The sequence below is a fragment of the Lathamus discolor genome, chromosome 3, assembly GCF_037157495.1.
Source record: "Lathamus discolor isolate bLatDis1 chromosome 3, bLatDis1.hap1, whole genome shotgun sequence".
Taxonomy (NCBI): domain Eukaryota; kingdom Metazoa; phylum Chordata; class Aves; order Psittaciformes; family Psittacidae; genus Lathamus; species Lathamus discolor.
Genome location: NC_088886.1, coordinates 65825802 through 65850605, shown reverse-complemented (window position 1 = coordinate 65850605; position 24804 = coordinate 65825802). Strand labels below are relative to the sequence as shown.

The 24804-nt window shown below is 42.9% G+C and overlaps 1 protein-coding gene and 1 long non-coding RNA gene across 2 annotated transcripts in view; one reads left to right on the top strand and one right to left on the bottom strand.

Annotated features, from left to right (window-relative positions):
* IQCA1 (IQ motif containing with AAA domain 1) overlaps positions 1 to 24804 on the bottom strand; it is a 95134-nt gene that overhangs the window by 58907 nt on the left and 11423 nt on the right. Inside the window, exons 3-6 of the mRNA XM_065669639.1 lie at positions 22647 to 22760; positions 20296 to 20484; positions 19528 to 19599; positions 9496 to 9683 (exon numbers count right to left, since the gene is read on the bottom strand). Of these exons, the coding sequence (XP_065525711.1) occupies positions 9496 to 9683; positions 19528 to 19599; positions 20296 to 20484; positions 22647 to 22760 (563 nt within the window). The remainder of the gene's footprint in view (positions 1 to 9495; positions 9684 to 19527; positions 19600 to 20295; positions 20485 to 22646; positions 22761 to 24804) is intronic.
* LOC136009632 (uncharacterized) lies at positions 3537 to 23701 on the top strand. The gene is made up of 5 exons (XR_010610608.1): positions 3537 to 3665; positions 12286 to 12399; positions 17679 to 17874; positions 19943 to 20026; positions 23337 to 23701. It is a non-coding gene; the product is annotated as an uncharacterized LOC136009632 (long non-coding RNA).

Below are 24804 nucleotides of genomic sequence, written 5' to 3'. Positions count from 1 at the left end.
TAGATGGGTACAAGTACTTGAGAAGAAAGAACTAATTAGTTACAAGACTGTTTTTCCTTGTTTGCAAATGGGACCAACTCAGAGTAATAATATTTACTTTAGCTGATTCCAGACTTCCAGACAGACAAAGGAGTGAATATTTTTAGGAGCTTTAATGCTAAGCAGGAGGCTCAGGCTCAAGGCCAAGGGACTGTGGGTATCTGTGGGTCATTTTCAACCACGTGAAGAAGGCAGAAAAGGGAATCTAACCTAAGCTTGTTGTAACATTCAGCGCTGCTTCTGCAGTGCTGCAAATCACAAAGCAGGCAGCAAATGACGCCAGGAATTCATCCTACAGAATGGTGCTCAGGATGGGCAAGAACAAGGATAGAAGGACCAGCAGGCTAGGACAGAGTAACTTGTCCTTGTACTAACATTGAGGTTTTGGTCCTCTGATTTCTTCTTGCTGAGCAGCAGCTGTACCCCCAGATGCCTGTGCTGAGGCTTAGTGCTTTGGCCTTACTTGCTGCATCCATTCACTCCCATGTCCCACACTGTGCTCTGGTGAGTGAGAGAGGTAGAATAAAGAGGTGTCCTGTTTGTATGTGGAGAACTCCACCTATGGTTGTCTCCACAGCACATTGCCTAACCGGCTGGAACTGGGCCTGTGATGGGGAGGCTATGGATGCCTATAAAATACCTGGAAAAGTTATGCACCAAAAGAGGGACTTGGAAAGCCCAATGGCTGGGCATGGCGGGGGGCAGGTCGTGCAAGACCTGCTTCCTGTCATCTATTGGTGGCTGTTCTGGAGCTGCCTGGGGGATGTCTCTCCTGAGTGCTCTCCTCCCTCTTGTATTCTAAACCCTGATGAGTAATCTCATCTGGGTTCTTCTCCCTGTGAGCAGCTGTGCACTGCAGTGCACTGGGCAGCAACTGACAGCACCAAACCAGCTGGAGTCTTTTTCCACTTCTGGTTTTAGCACTTCCCCTGTGTCCCTGCCTGACACTATCCATTACAAAGCTCTGCTTCTCAGCTGGCCAGATATTTGTCAAGCTATTAACTATTTGGACTGAAAGCTTAGATGTTTGGCATTCTGGTTTACAATATACATGTCTGAAAATAAGGGCTCAAGTGAGTCAGGTTTTCCCAAGATGGAGATGGGTTAAAGGCATAATTCTACTTATGCTAAATACATGAAAATGTCTAAATGAAGCTCCTTTTGCTCCCAAGGTTTAGAACATGGAGTTTCTTCTTGCCCTGTGGAACAGCAATGTCCTTGCTGACCCTGTCAAAGTCTTGCTTCCACAGCTGAGCAAGTAGGCTCTGGACAATCCTGCTCTTGATCTACAGCCACTGGAGTGTTTAGGGCTTTAGAGCTGGAAACTGCAGAGACAGAAACTGGGGCTGAAGTGGGGCGGGGAAAAGGTTAAGTCTTTCTGGGCAAAGTGATTTAGAAACAAGCAGGTTGAGAAGTGGAGGAGGACAGACTGGTCTGAAGAAGAACCATGGCCATTATGGCTTTGCTAATGTGCGACTGTTCAGATCTGAATGAGCTTTTATTGTCGCTAATGCATAATTTATATGCAAGCATGGCAAGAGGTGCGCAATGCAAATCATGCCTGACGGGAGAGATGAAGATGTGCTTGCAGATGCTTGAAGTTCTGAGCATTCCTCAGGATGCTAAGGAAATCACAAAGCCCAAAGGGCCATGGCACTGGTACAGTTTACCCCCATATTGCACCGGTGCTGAACTGCCTGGGGAGCAAGAAGATGTGTTTCTGCCTGTGACACCCTTGAGAAAGCCCTGATATTGATAAACTTCCTCAGAAACAAGAGTCTTATTCTATGAATCCTCCTGGAAGCTGATAGGAATCTTAGAATGAGGCCTTAGCTGCGTTAAACAGTATCAGGACCTAACCCTATTTTCAGCAATGAACTCTGGAAGCAAACTATCAGGGAAAAGAGAGATCATCCAGGGAAGATCACTAATGACTTTAAGATTTGAGATATCTGCATGTTAGTCTGGAAGGGAATAGTAGCGTTTGGAAAGCTGACGAAGATACGCTTATGCAGCATTGGTGCACTTTGTGATTAAATGAGGATGAGGATGAATTCTTATGTTGAAAACTCCCTGAGAAGGTTGATTTTCACCTGTGATGTTTTAAGAATCTTCTTTTTGTTCCTTCGTTATTTCGAACTTTGACTGTTCAATGCATAAAGTTAAGGCTCAGCAGCAGTCCTTTTGCATGTGGTTTTAATCACTGCAGAGAGGTGGCAATCAAATCGAAGTGTAAATGTAAGGAGCCTTACAGAACTGGAAAGCCAACACATTTCAGAGTTTGTGGTGATTTAGGAAGCAGATCTTGTGATGTTATCAATGCCTCTCTGGAGGCATGACACCAGAGTTCAACTGGTCTTACTGTTTCAGATACCTGCCACTGAGATTTATATGTGCTTCACCACATATGAGAATATATGAATCCAGGGGCTTCTGGCTGATCTCCCCCCCAAAGCCATCAACCTGCCTCCGTTCATGTCATCACACTCGTAAATTTATAGCATGCACTGAGTTAGGCAACTTCTGCCACTGCACAGAAGCTTCCAGTATGTCTCCGGTAAATCCTTAGGCACTCAATGAAGTAGATTAACTGCAGATGGACGTAGGAAGTTGTCTTTCCTTTGGAATTAGAGGCTTTCACACCTTTTAAGAGGACAGTGTGGTGTTCCCATAGGTAAGAAAGAAGGACTGAAGGTATGCTGTTTGTTTGCTGTCAAATGTAGCTAGATGATGCCAAACAATGGGAAAACAGGTTGAAGAACTGTGGGCTCCTTTCTCTCCTGCCATATACAAACAATCCTTCTGCTTATGGTAACTTATTTTCCCTCTGTTTAAAGAAACCTGGTGGGTTATTTGCTCTGGTACTCCCCCGGTAAGCCTAGTGATGCATTTACATTCCATTCTGTGGCTCGCTCCAGCCCTAAAGATGTCTGCCAAAATGAGTCAATAGAGAAGTACTGAGTGGAAGCTTTAAGAATGTGTTAGGAAAGGCTCGAACATTACCTGTTAATGTTTACAGCTCCTAATTATGTTAATTAATCAGTCCTGGAGGTTGTCTCACCCGGGAGCCCAAAGGCAGGCTTTTAGTTCCCACAGATGTACTTGAACTCAGCAGCGTGGCTGCTTGCAGCGAGGAGCTCAGCGTGACCGAGCTGCCAGAGCACTGATGATGGTCCTAGGCAGGTTTTCCCATGTGCTGTCATGGTTCTGTTGGATTTTTAAGCTAGCTTTGACTGTCTACATGAGGTACAGTCCAACATCTGGGAGCAGGCTTTAGCCATGGTCAGGGAGATTGATGTTCAATGTATGCTGTTTCTGCACAATGGCCTGTTGGCTTTCGGAGAGCACTTTGTAGCAGCACTGTCTGTTAGGATATGCAGATTGCTGCCTTTGCAGAATCTGAAGTTGTTGGCTCTCTCAGAAAACAGAAGTGAAATGACTGATACAGAAAATGGATGTTGTCTCATATTAATGTATCTGTAATTTTGCAGGAAAACCAAGTATTTAGGCAGAGGAAGACATCCAAGCCTGTGCCATCCACTTTCAGAGCTTTGTGTCCCACAGGGCTTGTCTTCACTTCCAAGGAAAACGAAAGACTCAGAGAAGAGACACAACCCAGACTGGCTGTAAGTGTTTCAGAAAGAGCTTGTTTTGTGCTATTCCCTAAAGAACTTGGTTTGTGTAGGCTTTCAGTGGACAAAGTACAAGAGGACAGGAGGAGACATATTCAACCCCAGTGAACAGGTAAGGACAGGAGAAAACCATGGCGCAGATACAGACCTCTTTCTACTTTAGTTCTGCTCATCCTCATCAGATGATGTTTCAGACAACCACTTATCCCCATTTGCAGAATATCCTGATCTTTATGTTGAGCTCACAGCTGCTTCTGGCAAGTAGTTTCAGCTCCAAGTGGGATGCCACATACCAGTGGCTTGTGAGTGTGTGACAATGCTTTAATGATGACAGGGAAAACAAGTAATGACAATATGGATTAGGTGAAAGAGAGTGGTTAATCGTCCATCTATAAATGGCTCCTGTGGGCAGTAACTCCTGTCTGTGCTGAATATAAAGAACCAGACATCAGAGAGGTATTTTTGGTAGGTTCCTATAGAAGAAATGCCCTTTCTGGAGTGGCAGAGAGGAAGGGAATTCACCTTCCAGAGTAACAGGGCATCGTATGGGAAAAGAACTGTGATTAAGGGACTGTGATGTCTCTGGTTGTGTTCCAAGGATTTCCAGACTGGAGCTTGCTCTTTAAGAGACCTGTCTGCCACAGTGCTTCACTGCACTAAACCTGGTTATTAAGCAATTTTCCTATCAGCTGTTTTGTGAGCTGTTGCCATACTGCATAGAGACTGCGATCCGTGTTACTTGGAAAGCACTTCTGGCAGGCTGAGGGCATGAACGATGAGCCAGATGGGACTGAAAAACAACACGGGTCCAGACGGACTTAGAGTGACAATTCCCTCGGAACCAGAGCTGTGTGGGGAGGGCTGGCACTGCTTGGCACTGCCAAGGTTCATCTGTCTCTGTCCTGTTGGCAAGGCTTCAGCTGCTGATGGATTGCCTGGCACCTTCTCATGCATGTTAACATTAACTTCATCAAGAGCAGTGTGTACAGAGTGTGAAATGTGATACAGGCAGTACCTGACACAAATGAATACTTGCCCTATTCTGGGGAGTTTCAGTGTAAAACCTCTCTCCCCATTCATCTTCCCGCCTCCCCCTTCCCCACCCCCTGCTACCTAGGGACTCCCATGGACAGGCATATTGGCAGTAAACTCAGCTCAACAAAACAGCCTTGTGAAAAGGGGAAATATCACACGATCACTTCCTATTTCTTTCCCCTTTCCTCTGCATCAAAGCCTGGGCTGGCTGTCAGGAACTCTCCAAATGAACAAATAAAGCGCAGGAACCCCCTGCTTCAGAAGGAGCCTCATTCACTCATCATGAAGCTGGGCCAATTCTTTTCCTGACAGTACTCAAGTCAGCAGGCAGAGCGAGAAGATCATTCAAAGCTAATCAGTAAAGTGTAAACCTATTATGAAAGCACATTTACCCCTCGCCTCCTCCTTCCTCCAGAAAACCAATCCCCAAATCTGTGGGAATAACACATAACGTACATAAAAGTCGCTATTACTTAGATCCCCTGTTATTAGGTCAGCAATGCCACTGATGAAATGCTCCCCAGAGCACTGAGCATTGGCATATAAATCCTCCAAGAAATCCACAGCGTAATTTGTTACAGCTAGAGGGCATAAGACACATTAGAGCAAAGCCTGTGTATTAGGCTCTCCCCTGTGATTCTCGAGGCTATCTCTGGTAATAAAAACCTCATCTTGATTTCTTACCCTTCGTATTGATTTCTGTCAGAGAAGACTTTTCTTAGACAAAGATGCTACCATATCTCTCTGTATAATAAGGGGATCCTTTTCCCCTTTTCATCCCTTTTAAGTTTTATTTTAGGGACGACTCTGAGGAAGATGTGTGATTTGGGAACTGTTGGTGGGTAAAGAGTGGTGAAGACTATGATGATGGATTTAGTGTATGCAGCGCATATGGGGAACTAGAGAAAAATGGGTTTGGTCTGCAATGGCACAGGAAATTGAAACTAAAACCCCAGCTATGCAATCGCTGTATCTTAATATGAAACTCTGTTCTTAATGGATGGAATCTGTGGGAGTCAAGTGATTAAGATCCAGGCTGAGATGTATATAATCATGGCAGCTGTTAATTCTGGAACACTTGTACTGCAGTATTCATATGGGGCAAAGGGACGAGGCCAAAGAGGAGTCTAGAAAGTTTTATATGAATAATTTGCAAGGCAAATAAGAGCTCCACAGCAGTCAACACAGATAAACTGAATGGTTTGCAGCATGGTAAGGCTGCAAAATGCACTGTGTTCTATCCAAAATAGTTTGTTTTCTCTGCAGTAGGATTGCTATAAGCGACTGGAACACTTTCATTTATCTATTCCTTCGGGTTTTGCTCTATTTTGCTCCTTTAGAACCTACCTTCATAAGAGGCTGTTTGGCTCTTGAAATGACTGAAGACATGCCTGTCCCCTTGTGCAAAGAAGGTGGTAAATCTTCATAGCAGTTCTTACAAGCGGAGAAGTTTAATACGTGCTCATTGCTTTTGTAATCTAAGAGCAGCTGTGCTGAAAGACAATACTTGCTAATTGCATTTCCTAGCACATCCCTTTCCAGTTAGAGGATAAAATATGGAAGTTTGGGTTTATTTTTTTAGTACGTACAGCAGAATTTATTCAACAGAATCTTTGTTCCCCCTGAACTATCTTGTTTATTTAATAGAGGATGGAAAATGGGAGACTCTGTCAAAAGGCCTAGTTACAAGAATAATTTATAAGCTACATTTAGCTGTTGATCTGGCAGCCTGGCTTATGGCAGAGCCAGAATACATCCTGGCAGGTAATAATGTGAATCTGCAGCTCTGGCCCACTCTCCAGCAGGCAGGAGCAGATACGACTCCTGCTAGTTCTGCAGTGTCTCTGGCAGGCACCACACAGAACACTTGGCTCTGCCTGACAAACATGCTCCCATGGGGAGAAATTTGCTGGGTTTAGTAATTCTTTTTAACTTATTTTGGATGCAAGTGGTTGTGTCTGTGGGTAAAACTATTCTGGTCACTTAAACAGAAGCCTCCTGTGAAGAGCTCGATGGCAGGGAGCTCACTCTGACTCCTCTCAGCCCCGTAACTCACTGCATCACTCAGCCGGATTCCAATGAACTAAGCTATTGGGTGATGTCCAGCCTTTGCTGAAGCTGATGGCAGCTCTCCCACTGGCTTCACTGGGCACAGGGTTTTATCTACCACACTGCTAAATCATCACAATGGCTTTTATCAATGAGATCTGTCTAGCTTTGGCTTGCTGATTTTGAGAGATGATGATGGACAATTAGTTTAAAAGGACAGAGAAACAGGGAGTATGATCGAACACTGCTCTCACAGCAACAAGTCTGTTACTGCTTCTGTGCTATCAGGGGATGTCACTGCACTTGGGCATGCCACATAACTGTACCTGCAGCATCTCTTTAACTGTTTTCTATCAAAATGGTCTGAGTTAGCTTAAAACTGCTTTCTGGTTAACTTTTAATATAGACTGTTTCAGATGGCTGGGTAGAGAAGCAGCTCTGTCTGTGGTTGTTAGGCTCAGAAAACAGCTTCCCTCCAGCCTTGTCAATCTCATATGCAGCAGCAAAACATGTCTGCATAAAGGCTTGTCTGTAAGCAGTGGTGTCCTTGATTAACTCTGTGTGTATATTTTAGTCCCATTTAATACAATCACTTGCTTGGGAAAAGCATATCCGTAAAGCTATCCAAGGTCAGTTAATGTAGTGCTTACATTCAAACTTTAATCTTTGTTAATTTTCAAGACTAGATGAGATTCAAGACTGCTGAACCTGACAAGACCAGAGCAGACAGCTTAAAGGTTAGCTAAAGAACTCCTTATAACTTGTTTAATCGCATATTTATATGCTGGGATACTAACTATGTCTGTCTATAGCTCTGAAGTCTCACATAAAGTTGGGCCCCTGGGCACATATGGGATATAAATGTAGCACTGAGGTCCCATTTCACTTATAAGGGCTACTGAATAAGAAAGCTCAGCATTTACACTCCACCTGACATCTTCAGAGTCTTTTGTAGGTACGTGAGACCAAGGTGGTTTATATGTTAGGTAGCAAGGGTTTTGATGAACTGCTCATTCAGCCATCCCTCTCCACCTCCTGTGATTTGAACGATGGCTTCAGCTTCCTCCAAATGATCCTCTGGATTGGTTAGGCTCTTGGATGGCTCTGCTGTTACATGTCTCCATGGAACAGATTTTACTTTCAATAATGTTTCATAACTGTCTTTAAAGAGGTTTATGACTCAGCCTTACTTTCTGGGACACTGACTGTTCTCTACTAATCTCCTGCAGAAACACAGTTATGGGTTCACACAGTATTTCAGTTAGTTCTCCTCAAGCTCTAGAGTCAAGTTAATTGGACACAATTGACCTGTGTTAGAGAATTGCTATTAGATGAATAATATTTAGCATGGGAAATAAGATCTTTCTATTGCTCAGAACATGCTGGGAGTTGTGGGGAGCGGCAGGAAATGGCAGCTCAAGAACCGTGCAGACCCGGCCCTTAGAACAGGGTTGATTTAGGGATTGGGGAAGTGCTTTGTGGTAACTGAGATTTGTAAAATCACAGTTCTTGCTAAAGGGGAGCTAGACTGGGAAAAAACCTGCTGGAGTTTTGAGTGTTAAAAGAGGCAAAAGTACAAGACGGAAGAGAAACGGCTTTTATAGAAATATAGTGGCAGATCTGTGATAGTTACGGTGAGGTTTTCTTCTATTAGCAAACACTATATTGTCGTATAGCCACTAAAACCTGACTAAAGCAGGCCAGTGATAAACAGAGCCAGGATCTCATCAGAATGCACTTGTGTTTCCAACTGGAAGCTGTGTGCTGAAGGCAGGTCCAGTACACTGAATGATGAATGGACATGACACTAGTCCACGAGACAAAACCAAGGTTTGTAACATCACCAAGCAGCTCAAGACAGAAACACTGGAACTGTTTTTGCAGAGCAGTTTTATGCAGAGCAGCTGAAATGTTGCTGCTAAATCCTGGAACTTTCCCAATTTACTTTCAGATACCAACCCTCTTGATGGGGTAAATCCCGGAAAAAATTTACTTATATCACAAAACCAGCCTGTTAGTACAAGGTTCTATATACTTCAGTGCAAGTACTGCCGTATTAAAATTGCTAGTCTTAAAACTTCTTTGGGTAAAGTAAACTTCCTGAGAGAACTATAGGTGTCAGCACTCAGTTTAAAATGTGTATGTGCTTAACTCTACTGAGACGTGAAGTTTCACTGAGATCAGCAGCACTACTTAAGTAAAGTTACATTTGGAGGAGTGTCTTGAAGGTCAGGCCTCAAGTACAAAAGTACTTCAGATTCATATTGGCTTGCTGGATAATACCAGCAGCAGGCACCTAGATTGCAGAACCAGTGACGTGATGCAATTTGCTATGGCAAATAATTATACTTCTGGAAGTATATGGCAAATAATTATACTCATGGAAGACTGCGCTCTCTCTCTTAAACCTTATGTGTTCAGATAGAGTGTTCCTCAACTTTAAGTATGTTTCTTGTAATTCCAAGCACTTTAATGTCTGTGGACCTGATTCTGCAGTCAGACTTTCAAGACACATTTCTGGTCCCTGCTGGACTGTGCTAGGAGTGTATCACTGCTCTGGTTTCCCCAGCTAGGAATCCTGCTGCTCAGGAACTTAGCTCTGCAGCAGGCGCAGTACTAGCTCTTCAGCTGGGACCAGGATCACCACCTTAACATGGATTTTGCAATTTGTGAGAACTGCAGAATCAGGCTCTTTGGGGCAAATGGGCTTGGGAAGGGGCTAGTGTCTATCTCTGCTCACCGGCACTCAATGAAACACTGGCCAATCTGATCCCGGAGAGTTTCCTTGATGCTGAGTCCCTCCGCTTCTCTCAGCTTGTTTTTGACGGATATCTCATCATTTCTCTCCCGGATCTCACCTTGCAGGGTGCTTACTTGCCCAGCATCCATCTGCAGAATACTCATTGACTTTAAGTGAGGAGGTAGGCTCTGAAAACAAAGAGAAAATAGAATAGATTAATTAAAAGAAACTTAGTATGAACTGGAAAGCCAGGCTGACAGCGAATCTAAGCTTAAGTCTTAATTTCTTTGCAGTAAGCCAGGAAAAATCCTTGTACTCATAAAACTTGCCAGGATGCACACAATGGTCTATTGTTAGTGTTTCAGCATTAATTAACAACACTGAAATGTACAAAGCCAACCCTTCCAGCGTGGGATCCTAGGATCTCAATGAGACAGGTGAGAAAGCTGCTGTTCTGCAAATGCCAACTTTATCCATGTCAGAAGGGTGCCAGAGGTTTTTTTAATTGAATTTCCAAATGTTTGGACTTCCTATTGGTATGTTTTAATTAGCCAGCATTGTGTTTAATTTGTTCACTTCGATTTTTATATGCACTGCTTGGTCACTGGTTTCCTGGTATTTTGTTGCAGCTGGTCCTATTCCTGTAGGAAATCAACTTCCCTTGAGGAACAACAACCACCAGAAAGAATAAACAACCCCCCAAACAGTGTAATAAAAATCAGAGCTCCCCAAGTTTCCCATGATTTGATAACCTTGGCAAGAAGGGTTCCTAAGCCAGCTTTTCAAGTCTTACATTGACTTCTGCTTTGTGATTGCTTTTACATGTGTAGTTTGAGAGAGGAAAATGAAAGTCTTGCTGGTATGCAAATACAGAAGCATGAAAAATCCCACCTGTGTGGGTGGTCTGAAACCTTGCATTTTTAGTTTGCAGTGGTTGATAAAGCTGAGATGCTCCCAGTGTTTTACGAGCTGTTTCTACCTTGGCAGTACAGAGAATAATCTCTTTTAAAAATTAACTTGTAAATTAGCTTTGGGGTTTTATTTGCAATTCCAGAAGGAAGTTTTTTCCACACAGTTGGGAAGTACTAATCATAGTCTGATAGTATATGTCAGATTCAAGACTGGAACAGATGATAACCTAGTTTTGTACTATGGTGTGGTTTACTCTTCAAAGCTGACATATAGGTGGCAGCATATGTGAACAAAAGCCTCAGACTGTTGCTTTGCATAAAACCTCTGTACAATTCTGCTCTGGCCTTCCACCTTTGGAATGTACAGAACTGGTCCTTGATCAGCACATCTCAGCCTAACTTAGGAATGCGTTCTTGCTCTGGTGATGTATTTTCTACTGTGTTCCAAGCCCTAATTCCAGAGGTCTCCCACAAAGACGAAAAAGCTTCCATCAAAGGCTGGGCCAGCTTACATTTAAGATCTTTTTCTGTGCTTCGACCAGGTTCCAAAAATCACGAACAAGTGCCAAGCAAGTTTGGTTTTGGGAAGCACACAGTGGGATTGCACACTGTCCAAAGTAAGCGCAGAGGCCCTGTGCAGGAAGGCAATTTACTGCTTTCCCTGCATTTGTAATGTGTGACGGGTCAGGGCCACCAGGGAGAAGAGATTCAGGAGGTAAAAAGAGGAGCAGCATGCTTCTGAAAGGCAGCTGCATGTGCCCTTTTCCTGAATACATCATAGAATCATAGGGACCTTAAAGCCCATCCTGCCATGGGCAAGGACACCTTCCACTAGAGCAGGGTGCTCCAAGCCCCTCTGTCCAGCCTGGCCTTGAACACTGCCAGGGATGGGGCAGCCACAGCTTCTCTGGGCACCCTGTGTCAGCGCCTCAGCAGCCTATAACCCAAAATGTTGCCTTTCACCCTGAGATGTCACCTTCGGTCAGTTCTCAGTTTCCATGAAAGTGTTTCCAATCTTCACCTTCACCAGCACTTGTCTTTACTCTTTCGTTTTTCAGCATCATCTCCCTCACTAATATCAAATGAACCTCAGAATAGCCAGATGTGATGATGCTTTTTCAGGGCTCATTTGGAAACCAGAGGAGCACCCATGAGGTCTGCTTCCCAGATCATCAAGAGGCTAGAAACAAAATCCCTTTGCCTCTAGGCAGTTTCCTACTCAACTATTTCTTTCACAGAATCACAGAATCCCAAGGGTTGGAAGGGACCTCAAAAGATCATCTAGTCCAACCCCCCTGCAAGAGCAGGGTAACCTACAGTACATCACACAGGAACTTGTCCAGGCGGGCCTTGAATATCTCCAGTGTAGGAGACTCCACAACCCCCCTGGGCAACCTGTTCCAGTGCTCTGTCACTCTTACAGTAAAGAAGTTCTTCCTGATGTTAACGTGGAACTTCCTATGCTCAAGGGACTGCTTCTTAGAGAAGTTCCCATCAGTACTACTCCTTAGAGGTATCGCTAGCAGTGCTGCTACTGAAGACACAAGCCAGCACAACTCTTCCATGTCCCTGTATACTGCCTTATATCTGCACTTGAGTCATGAAGCTGGTGTGGACACAGGTAGTTCTTAAACCAGCTGGCTGGGATGCTGATAGCAACAAGGTTAGAACATGCTCTGGTTGGCAAAATCCAGCCAAGCCCTGAGTAAATACTTGTCCAACACCTGCCTGAGCACCACAGAGTTATCAATCTCCTGATATATTGAGCTGTGCTGAAAGCCCTAGGGCTGAAGTACAGACATAGCCTTATAGAACAGCTTATGAAAAGAGCTCTCTTTTATTTGCCCTTCATATATTTTGTCATTTCCTTTTCTAAAAGGTGCTTTCTTACAAGAAAATAAAAGGAACAGGAACCACTTCTACCAACAAGAGTCCAGCTACCCACATTTGAGAACTCACTGAAGGAAGTACTGACTAAGAACACGGAAAACTGGTAAGATTGTACTCTCATTTGACTATCTTCTTTTTCTAATCCTATTTATCTTTATGCTATAAACATTTTCCTAAATGAAGGTACATGGAAAAGGGTTTATTTGCATGGAGGAGAAGGCATTCACATGGCTAATGTGAAATGTGCTGTTCCTTGATTGTTTCCACAGTTGGGAAATCAGAGCTGGCTCAGACCTAGACAGGCAGATAAACTGGGGGGGAGGGTAAGGTGTTCTAGAGGAGCCAACAAGATAAGCTGATGGAGCAGGCATGAAAGGACACTTGATCTGAGCAGGAGTTGGCACTGCCAGGCACGCTGTTGCAATGAGTAGCAGGGAGATGCATTACCAGCAAATGACATCCTCTGAAGCTGGTGGAGAAAGCTGCCAAACATGGGGCTCCTCCTGCGGTGGAAAAGCTTTGGCAATAACACGCTCCAGCTCAGATGCGTGAGGGAGAGCATGAACTGAAGAGCAGAGCTGGCAGTGATAAATGAGTCCTGAAGGATCTGTGGCTGTCTAATGCGGAACATACGCACCACAGCCTGTTCTTGAGCGAAGGCCAGGAGGCTGGCGCATGTCAGGAGCCAAACACTGGCTCCTGTTCTGGGGGAGGAAGAGGAGGCAAGCACTCAACAGCAGTGAGGAAATGGTGCCATGAGGAAACAACCTTGGGACTAAGGTCTTCAAGCACTCCTGCATCTTCAGAGAGAGCATCTATATGACAGCCCCAGTGGAGTGTTTGTTCACGTCAGGGAGCAGACATCAGAAGAAAAGGATGCCTGAAAAAGCTTTGGCCACCTTAGGTTGCAAGAGAAAACAGGTAGTGGGATGGCAGGAGGAGTGCCAAGGCAGATGGAGAGTGTGAGAGGATGGTTTCAAACAGCTCCAGCAGGAATGCCTCCCCGCTGGCCAGTCTTTGACCCCTGCCTTCCAGTGTTGTAGTGCTGCACACCAACTTTCCATGCGTCCACATGCTTGCTCTGGAGAGTTACACTGAGACAGCACGATGAGTGCGGCTTTCATAGCCCTCTACATTTAACATGCACGTTAAGGAAGACAAAAGCCAATTTATTTCTAACATCACTTCTCTCAGCGCCTCTGATGTTTCTGCTTCTGAATCAAAAGGAGGTATTTGACAGTGTAAGCCACTAATAAATAGCTTTTTCTTGGGGGAAAGAAGCATTTTCCCATCTTTAAGACATTTCTTTGGCCATGTGAAATTCAAATTTGTTAACTTGCCCCACAAACAGCAACTCATTTAGAAACAAATTACAAATATTAAATGGAGACAGTGAACTTGATAATGCAATGCTGCCCCATCAGTTGTAGAATAATGCATCTTAATGAAGGCTTCCCATGTGAATAAACCATTATATTTACAAGCTTTTCACAGTTAATGACCCAGAACTGGATAACGAAACTCACATTTTTAGTGTGGTCTTCTGTCAGCAAAAGTATACATATTAATAATTGATGTTGCTGTAGAAATGGGACATAATGTGAAGATCCCTGAGTTTGTGGGAAAATAGGACTACATGGTCCATTAACTTAAAATGCTTATCTAATGTTTGATAGGCTTTGTCTTTAAAATCCTTGTTTAAATTAATAAGGCAAAATGGACACTTGTCTAAAGCAGAGTTTTATTCCAACTCATCAGTCACAAGTATGCTGAAGGGAGTGCTATAAGGTTCTTCTGCTCCTTCCTCCTCCTCCCCCTATCCTCCCCACAGAGAATTTAGGTTTCCTGAAAGCAAAAAGACCCACCAGTAGAAGGACGGAAGAGGTTCCCTCCACCTCCCAGGTAAGCTGATGTGATGAAGGTCCCTGTGGATATTCTCCTTTGACTTAGGAACCCAGTTGCACAGATCGCTCTCCTAGCCTGTCTTCCTGCTTAGTCAGCTCAACAGCTCTTTCCAACACACACTGCTTTATTGTTCATTATAAAGCACTTAGAGGTGTGCAGCCTGGCTAAACGTGCTTAAGGCTACAGTTCTGCATATAGCAGGTCCCATGCTGTGGAACTAACTGCTCTTCAATTGTTCCATTATGACTGCACTTACAAGGAAAGATGGTCTTCATTTCAATGAAATAAATACATTTCATTTTACTTCACGTTTTAAGGCTAGTATTCATATTATGTCTGAAAGGTAGATTTACTGCAGCTTTTATTACTGGGTACTTAATTTAGGGCAGTGTCTTGTCTTAGCCCTGAAACAGCACAGCTAAAACACATGCTGCATGGTTTTATGGGGCTTCTTCAGTAAATGTTCTGCTACAGAGAGGATTGTCCATAATCTTTTGAAAGATATACTAGTTGTGTAGCATTTTGCTATAGCTTTTCAGTACTATAGTACAGTTCGCTTATCTGGAGGACTTTATTTCCTAAGCAAAGTAAGTAGTTTTAAAGTAATTGGTTTTAGTGGTCACTTTCACCAGTAGTGAACATGGGCAAGTAAATCCTTACTAGTCGACTACAAGAACATGCCACCTAAGCAACTGGGGTGCTGTTACTTATCACTGTTATTCTACTGGCTTTTAAACTGTGATGTAAATTATCTTTACAAGTTTGTTTCTTGCTTTTCTCCATGTATTTTGTCTGGCTGTGGGAAGGAATGTGTTTTAAAGAGGTCTCTTGTCTTTTGAGGACTGTATTCCTCTAAGTGCCATGGTACACAAATGGTGATAGCCACATCAATTATATGTCTGAATTCCTAAATTAGGCACAAAAAAAGGCACAACTAAGCAAAATGTATTGCATTCATTAAAGCGTCTCTACTATATGATTCACTTCAATAGGCTTTGCCAATTAAAGTGTCATATGCATTCAAACAAAGCATTAGTAGGAGAGGCCTTATTGGAAAAAAATACTAAAAATGGCTGTTTTGTATAATATATATTTATAAAACTGTTGACATGCAACACTTTCTATTAAGATAAAGTGAAGCTGAAGTGAAGAAAACATATTCATGACTGTGTAAGTTTATATAATGTTGGTTATGTTTATTTCTGATGTTATACCTGGCCATGCTGTTAACCTTCTACTAACAATGGCAAGTATGCTTTGGACTCTGCCAGGCAATGATTTCATTCTTAGTGTGACTCCAGCCAATGAAGGCCAAATTATTTAGCAGCCACCTTGCTTCCCAGCATCCTCCTATTTCCAAAATAAGCAGGTTTAAAATGTCTATTGAAAACAGGACAGATTAGTTATCACTATGTATATACACATGTACGCCTGGTGAAATAACATGTAACTGCGCTGACATCTAAAACATCATCCAGGTTGCAAGAAAAACAAAAGTCAATCTTATGCTTGATAAAAGGAGGCCTGGTGTGGACCACCACTGTAACTGCCCATTTTCAAGAGCTGAAGAAACCTTTTCAATGTCACTCACTCGTGGAGTTAGCAGTTGGTTAAATCTCATCTAGTATTTATGTAGCTGCAGTCCGTGGTGTTTACACAGAAGGCTATTCTGGGAAATGCTGATTTTCTTCCCTGACTGGATGAAATGAATTATATTTATCAGGAATTCAAAGCACAAGGAGTGTTTGGTAGAATGTTTTCTCAGATATAAATAAAAGCAACATGCCTAAATTAGGGTATGTTTAAAAGAGGTATGAAGGAGAGAACAGGGCCTGTTTTTAAGACCACATAGATCCTTCCATGTAAAAAGGATATAGAGTAAGGAAGAATGAATGGTGGAAATACTATGTGAGAAAATCAGAGACAGCAGGTATTGTGCCACCAAGTCTTTGGTAAGGTCTGAATAGAGCAGTGTGAGAGGTGTGTTAACAATAAATCAATAGCTGCATCTGAGAGACAAGAAGGACTTTATGTGTGTGTGTGCCCAAAGCACGCAGGGCTCATTCCTATGAATTGTTTAAGCATGTAGAGCACTTGGCTCCAATGGGATTGATTACTTGTGCTCATTAAGAGAAAATGAGCAAGGGGATATCCAGGCCTTTGGACTACTCCTGTCTCAGAGTTGTAACAGTAGGTTAAGCCCCTAAATAGGGATGGATTTTGTCTTGTCATCTCGTATTCCTTGTTCCTAGGCTCCTCCTACCTTTCCATAAATCAGACTGACAGAAAACTGTCTATACTAACATTTTCTGTTACAAACAGCTACTCCTCTTTCCAGCAGACTGTGTTCTGAGATTGTAAGTGTAACTTCCTGCAGGGGCTATCCTGTTGGTGGAGTGTTAGGGTGAGTGCTGAGTGTAGATCTGCTATTAGGCTTGGGCTGTTTTGCAGCATGTTGAGACAAAGCAGTTGCCAAAATCCAGTTCACACATCCAGTTACACCAAGCTGATAGCTAGTTTGCACCACAGCAACATGAACCCATCACAGCAACCTCCAACTGGGGTGTTTAGTGATGGAGAACTTATAAATGCCAGAAACAGACAAGTGGAAGTATGCCCCGGTTTATAAATTGCAACAATGGTATGTTGTAACTGACCTTCCAGGGTAAAATAGAGCAAGGAAATATGGGGTTTTGAATGGCACAACCATGTTTTCAAGATGATTTAATGTGTTTTCTTGCAATGTCAATGTGGCTTAAACACAGCCCTACGCCTGGAACTGTGGTTACGGCGGTCATGCTGGAGCTGGTGGTAAACAGCATTGTGGCAGCAATGTGAGGAAGATCAGGAAACAGTTATCAAGATCTATGTGCTCTTAGTGAGGCTCACTTCTCTTTACAAATTAAACCAGTCTTGCAAATTGTGATTTATTGGAGATTTAGGAAAACATGTGCTGAGGGAATCATGCTGTTTCTGCAATTAAGCTTTAATAAATAATAATAATAATGAAGCTTTACTTCTGAGCCAAGAAAAACCTTTGGAGCATAGGCTTCTACTCCGTCATCAAGCAAAGGATGAAATAGAATCGAATTCCAGAAAAGATACATAATCTTTTCTGAAGCAAGTAGACAGTAAAGAAAATAATACTGAATTAAGCAAAAGACTTTCGGGCAATTCTTGGTATTTCCATGTATTTCCACGGTTTTAGGCCTACACAATTTAAGTTTTCTAAATAGCATTATCTGGAACTTCAAATGGACTCTTTTTGCAAAGCAGCCTTTGTATGAAAGTAACACAGACATTTTTAAACCAGCTATAATTACAAGAGAAATGATACTTATTGCAGTAAAAGTCAAGTCTCCTTTGGGATGGGCCTGGAATAATGGATGGCTGGGTCTTCTCATTTATCTAAGTCTTGCAGCATTAGAAAAGCAAATTGAACATATTTACACATGAAGATCTGTGGTCATTTTTTAGAGGCTTGACGTGATCATACATCAAAGGGACCTGACCTTTGGAGCTTGCTGCCTATCTATCAGTGTGAACCACTGTCTGCCTGCCACCCGCTTCCTTTGGACACCGCAGAAGGGAATGCAGCATGGAAAGTAAACGGGAAACCCAAATGGGGGATATAAAAACACTGGCAAGAGGGACAGATTCTTTTCATTCACAGGTATCAATTTTTCCCCCTATATTCTTTGATTATTCACTTGACAAAGAGAAATGAGTCAGAATGCAGAGCTGCAAATGTCAATTCTCTTGCTCCTGAGTGGAGGTCGGCAAATGAATACATTATATGTGTTTTGTTTTAACTCCCTTCATCCCTATGATCATATAGGTTTCCTCCTCATAAACTAGGCTATTTACATCCTACTAAGCAGTTACTCCTACTATCGGCCACCATGAAAAGAGTGCTTGGCTGTGAACCCTCCAGTAACTGTCACCAGACTTACATTTCCTTCCTAAGGCTCTAGTTTTAAGATTCAGCAGAAACTGTCATGGGATTTGACAGGAAACAATCCCTTGTTTTGCTAAAGATGTGATTTCTAATTAATTTTCAGTACATCCCAAGTATTTACCATTTTAGGTCTGTGCTAGTTAAAATCTCTGGGAATCTTCTTTGTCTTACGCAGAGAAGGTAGCCAAAGCTCTGTTCAGCTATGCTGGCCACAGCATATACTAAAGACCACCAGCAGATATTAAAGAAAATAATCCATAAGGTGTTATCTGTATTTAACATGGCAAAGCTTAGGTTAATGTACATGTTACTTCCTAAAGTTAAGATTTCAAGGTCATTCTTAACTGACGATGCATATTTGTCAGATGTATACTGTAGGTACAATTAGTTGTCATAAACCTATAATGTAGCTAAGGGCAATTCCATTGTTGGGGAAGAAAATAATCCAAATAGTGTGGGAGAAGCAGTAAGTATGTTTTAATTCAAAATTAAGTTATTAGTTTATAAATCAGTTAAAAACTGTAGAACATGGAGGTATAAATACATATAGCAAATATAGAGCAGTGATAAATGTTTCTGTAACATGGTACTATGAAGCAGCTTTACTAGACCCCTTGTAGGGCTACTGTAGCTGTAGCTGGAGAGCTGTGAGGCTTGACACACATTAGTGCCTAATGAAGGCACTGGTAGCAAAAGAAAACAACTGTGAAGAGTTTATCCTCTTTCTCAGGTACTTGCTAGGAAGGAAGATGTTGGTGGGAGGAGGAGATGTGCCTTCTCCAAGAGGTTCCTTCTGGAAAGGATGCTTTGGTTTCTTTCACCCCATGCATTCTAACTGACCATGGAGAGCTGTTCATTTCCCTGTGCTTTTGCAGTATGAACATGAGGAATACTTTGATGGATTTCTGGAGATATTGCTATATTAATTTGGCAGTTCTTAGGTCCCTTTTCCCTGCTCTTGATGCACGTGTGCAGTGGCTTGCAAAAAGGTCGAAGATTTTGTTGCTTTAATTCTACTCCAGAAATAAGGCAGCTCAAATGTATTGGAATTCTGAATTAAAAAATGATTAATCAAATGTCCTTGCTCTGTGTTCAGTTCCCTAGAACCTGGGGCAGATTCTACATGGTGTGTTTTCACATCTGCTGTATATATTGGAGCATGTATATATAGCACAAAAGCATGCAGTGCAAGACAAATAGCGCTACTTCTGTGCCATCCATCATCTCAGTTTAGTTCTGTATTCCTTAGAGATCCCTTTAAAAATAGGAAGAATCTTAGAACTTAATTTCTCATCTTCTGCAAAATTACAGAAGCCTGAAGAACAGGCAGACTGTGACAGTTTGTGTTCTCAGGGCAGCACTACTCACCATCCCCAGAAACACCATTTCCTCCTCTCTCAGGTTCTCTGTTTTCTTGCGCTGGACACATCCACGCCAAACCTGAGTTGTAAACAAAGCTCTAATGAGATAAATGGGTCTTGTTACAGCTTCCTTTACTGTGGTAGCCACAGGAAAAAACAAATAGAGGAAGGAAAGGCATAATATACAATTGAAACTATTGCTCTTTAACAGGTTGCCATCTGCTATTTCTTTTTTAACCAAACCCTGAGGGTTGTTATCCCCTTACTCTGGTAGATGTGGGTTTTCAAACACAAAGTGTTGAGACTTAAGATTTAGACTGAGCTCCTGTTCTCCTCTCTGATTGAGCTGAATTACTTGTGTAAGGACTCTTTCTGAATTCAACGATATCTCTTTGCCATCTTTTTCCGGGTATGGAATGAAGTATTTCCCTGGAGATCACAGGAAAAGGCATGAATTCTCTGAGATGCACTGGATTCCAAGGGGGATGCCAGAAGGAGCAACTAAGGTAATAAAAATCAGACTGGAAAAACAACATCTAGGTTATAAAGTCATCCTGCATTGCCAGGGCAGGACTGTTTCCATTGATCTCCGATCTAGAGACCCATCTCATTTTGTTAAGTGGTTTAAACGATGTACATCACCTTGCTAGGCACCCTGGAAGCTCTCATTACGGAATGCTTTCCATCCTGTGAGCTGTGTTTCTGTCTACTGCTGTTCTGAGCAAAACCTTGTCACTTGGTTCTGCCAGAACGCTTGTTAAAGCAGAGATTTCACCTTCTGAATGCGAGTGGCAGCATCATCTGGACTCAGACCCGTCTTGATCTCAACTTTAGGTTGTTTCGCCCTCTTCTCTGCAAGGTAAATTCGCTTCATGTACGCTGCTCGACAGCGGCCTTGGCGAGCCCGTTCTGCAACCTGGATAATTTTAATGGCTTCTTCAGTTGTCATGGCCTCGATGGGTTCCTTTAACAGCACAGCCAAAAAGGAATGGTCAAAGACAAGCATTAGAGTTGTGTGTTCTCTTAATTGCCTAATTCAGTTAGCAAAGGAAAAAACAAATGAAATCTCTTGTGGAAATGTTCTAAGACAAAAGAACAACCACCTACCACAAACAGCAGCGATTCCTGCCCTAGTGTTCTCCTAAAATACCTTTGAAGTTTGCTATCTTGAGATGTGTTTTTTCTGAGGACCTTGAGGAGAAAGTGAGCTTGATGAGTTGATGTGTGATGAGGAAAGCCTGATGATACACTGGGAAGTAAGAATGGCTCTGTATGCTTTATCCATCCTGCTCAACTTTATCCATTTTAGAAGAAAAGACACAACAAACATGAGGTCTTTGTCCTGTTAAAAGGAGAAATTCTTAGGCTGTGGGATATCTTCCTTACACTTCTCTAAAGGGATGGATGATTGGGTGTGCTGCTGGGACCCCAGCCCTCTTGCTGAACAGGACAGGCTGTCCTGATCCAGCACAGGCCTGGGCAGCCTAGCCTAAGTAGAAGAGGTCTGGGGTAAAATAGATCAGAACAGTACAAGTGGAGCAAGGGATTCCCTCTTCTCAGTCCTCAGAATCTTGTTAACCCCTCATGCTTCCCATGAAGCAGCTGATTATTGTCCTTTCTTGACATTAATCTCCCAGTTGGAGTCAGTTCAGATTTAATGTTTCTCTATATATTGTGTGGTGCTCACTATGCTATACTTTCAGCAGGGCTTTCTGAAAGAGAATTACATAGAAGCAGAAGTGACCTGCAGAGCAAACTCCTCTGAACTCAGCTGTGTTCGGTTTATGTTAGACTGCTTGTAACAGCACTGCCATGGACACTGAAGAATACCGTGGTCTGTTACACAGTGCTTAGGAGTTCCTGAGTGCTTGTGGCTTGCTACGGTGCATGCAGAAGTGCTGACAGGCCTCCAGCAATCCCAGTGGTGACTGACCTGGAAGGGCAGCACAGGACGCTGGACCCATACTGTGTGAGATTATCTGTGTTTATTGAATTCTGTGTCTCTTGGGGCATCCTGGCAAGGGAGCCCAGTGCTCCCAGGTGAGCTAGCTGCACATCAGATAGTCTCATCTGTATTGGATGCTATGCTAAAAAGGGGTGAGAGCAAAACTGTGGGAAACAGAAAGGCTTCCAGATGTAATGTGCTGAAACAGAGGATCTCCACAGGCTATCAGACTACTAGAAGAGCAGAGAATTTACCCAGAGATTTACTGTGGAGGCCAAGAGGACTGCAGCTGCCCATTAAAGTAATCTAGCAGAGAGCCTGTGCTGTCTCTGCAGCCTGCCCCTGTCTGACTGGTGCCGTTTCTTTCCCTGGGAACCTTCTCTCCATTGCTTTGTGGGATCAGTCCATAGAATTCCCCCACCAGCGCAGTTACTGGCAGAGAATTCACTGGTTGGGGCAGTGCAGCAGTTTGACCAAGTGGTCTGATCAGAGACTGCCTCTTATGGCTGTAACATCTATGAATCAAAGCTGTCGAGACCTGTAGGCACAGTTGTTTATTTCAAGGGGTTAGCCCTGACTCCTTGCAGGCAATGTGCTATTTCCAAAAGGTCAGAAGTATATCAAATCCAGAACAGTCTCCACCAGAGCACTCATGTAGTTCTATGTAATGACTTTCGCTCTGCCAAAACCCAATCTTTTACTCCTCCTAGCAGCTGCAGCTCTGTGGCTGTACAGAAGAGACTGGAGTCATTGTTCAGAGGGTTTAACCAACCGAATGCTAACACTTACTCTGACCTGAACTCTGAGTTTTGCCTGTTCCAGTTAGGAATCCTGGTTCAGGAAAACTTAAGCCCAACTTGACTTCAGTAGAACTTAATTACACGATGAGAGTTAGCTACACAAATAAAGCACCTACAAAACTTGGTCCAACTGCTGCCCTTTCTTTGACACACACATAAAGCAGAGTTGATTCAGTCTTACCCAGAGTCAAGATGTGAGTGGATATTATTAGACAAGAAAAGTAGATGTGATTTTCTATTTGTGCCTTAACTGTAAACAGATTTTTACTTCCTAATTGCTATAAAAGTACTTTTAATGTCAGTGGCTTGTGTGTTCAGACACGTGTGGCTATGGACTAAAACAGCAAAGCATGTTAACAGGTAGGTATGTGCTGTGCTTACCTCTGCTTGCAATCCAGCCTCAAGCAAAATCTGATCCAGGATTTTCTCCCTCTGCTGCAGGACTTCCAGCTGCTCTTTAATGAAGTACCTTGGGATAGGTACTTCTAGATCTTCCTAGCAGAAGAAATGGTTACGAGATGTTTTTGAGATCTGCATCAAAATCATATTACTTACTAATTAAACACCTTTACAAAGCAACGAAATTGGATTGAAATTGTGGAATATTTTGGAGTGTTGGGAATTTGACCTCTGGAACAGCTGCTGAGCTGTTACTTTGCAATTACTTAAGGTCTAATTCAACCAAACAAATAAATCAGCCCAGTTTCTGAGCCACAGGAGCCCAGAAATCTTTTTTCTTATAATGGCTCAATTACATTATCAAACTGTTAAAATATTTGGCAAGGTGGATGGAAATTTCAACATGATTCCCACCAAATGGAATACCTCTGGTTCTGTGATCATCCCACTTCTTTTTTTAATCAACATGAAAAATAGATCTGTTCTCTTGCTTTTTTCTTTTAACCATTACAAGGAACTAAAGCACAATCCTATTTGTCTGCAGGTATTTCTCTGTCTGTGACTGATATCTGTGACTTCTCCAAATAAGGTGTGATCAGAATTGGCTTTTACTCATTTTGAGCATCAAAAAGCTGTAACTGATTCACATTTCTACTGATCCTTCCCCTGCAGAACTTCACTCTTGCTGAGAAATGAAAGAAGACACAGGCAGACAACCTCCCCCAGCAGTGAAGATGCTGCAGTGACATAACCTGTTCTTTGTGTTGTACTGAAGACTAGAGGCAAACCTTCAAGAACAGTTATCAGCAAGTATATTTCTTTGAGGGTGGAATGTGTCTTCATAGGTCTGGTTCATACTCATACCATGTTCCCTATACCCTGTTTCAGGAGCATCCACAATATCTCCTCAGGCAAATTATTTATTATAAGGAGGGATGGGGAGACAGGCAGTAGTTTTCCCTGTGATGCTGCTCATAAGGAGCTGCACAGTCAAGTTACCCAATGATTTGTCCCCAGGTATATGTGAACACTTGGTCCCCTGCCCAATTTGCCTAAGACAGGTACAAGACTTGATGCTGTGCCATCAGTGCTCTCTGTTCTGTCTGCTGTGGAAACTGATGGGCTTTGACCTGCTCAGGGAGATCTCTGACTTGCTCCTTTGCAGCCTCAATGCTTTGGTGTGGACGGATATGGACGATGAAAGTGCTGGCTGTAAAGGAAAAGCACCGCTCCTACCTTGACACAGCACATGGTAAATGTGCTGCCTGTGAACTCCAGTCTCTAGAGCAAGAATTTGCAGGGAAGATTGTGGCCAATGCAACCAGCCCCTGTGAACTGCCAACTTAAGAGATCTCATTACCAACTCCTTCAGTTGCACACTGTGCAGACCAGCACATCCCCGTTATGGCAGCATAAGAAAGCTTCCAAGTGGGACTGGGTTTATCCCTGTTGATTTCAACAAGGTCTGGTCTGCTGACCTTTCTGAATGTTTGCCTCGTTAAGCTCTCTGTTTGCACCTTCTGACATCCTTGATTGTTAATGGAAATGATTATATGTTGTACTTCAACAGTGCAAATCACTCTGTGATGGATTACAAACCAGGTATAAGAAATGAAGTGGTTTGTCTAGACACCCTCACATGGGGAGAGAGGGCTTTCACACTGTCACGTAGCAGTGAGAGTCAGTCAGTGTTGGGGTGACAATTATCTCCCATATCTAACCTGGGCTTTAACTACCAGTGATCCTAGACTGAGACGTTTACTGACTCTAAAGGTGAGATCAAAGCCACAAGCCTGGGGCTGGAAGGGGTGGGAGTGCTTCTCTTCATAACCTCTTCTTGGGGCCCAGCATAGAAAAGTGAGGCTTGTGGTGTTTATCCTCAAGTCAAATTTGCAGCTTTTTAGCCACTCCTGGCTCCATGTGGGATTTGGGTATCCAAATATCTTTACTATTTCCTCAGGAAATGGAATGACTGGGTGTTGGGAGGCAACTGTACAAAAACATGAGGCACAGAACTAAAGAAACCTGAAGCTTGGCTTTACGCTGACATAGTAAAAAGTAGCCTATCTCACTGTGTAAGTTATAAAATGAGACTACTCTGTTGTGTTCTCTGCCTGCAGTCACGCTGGATTTTAGCCCA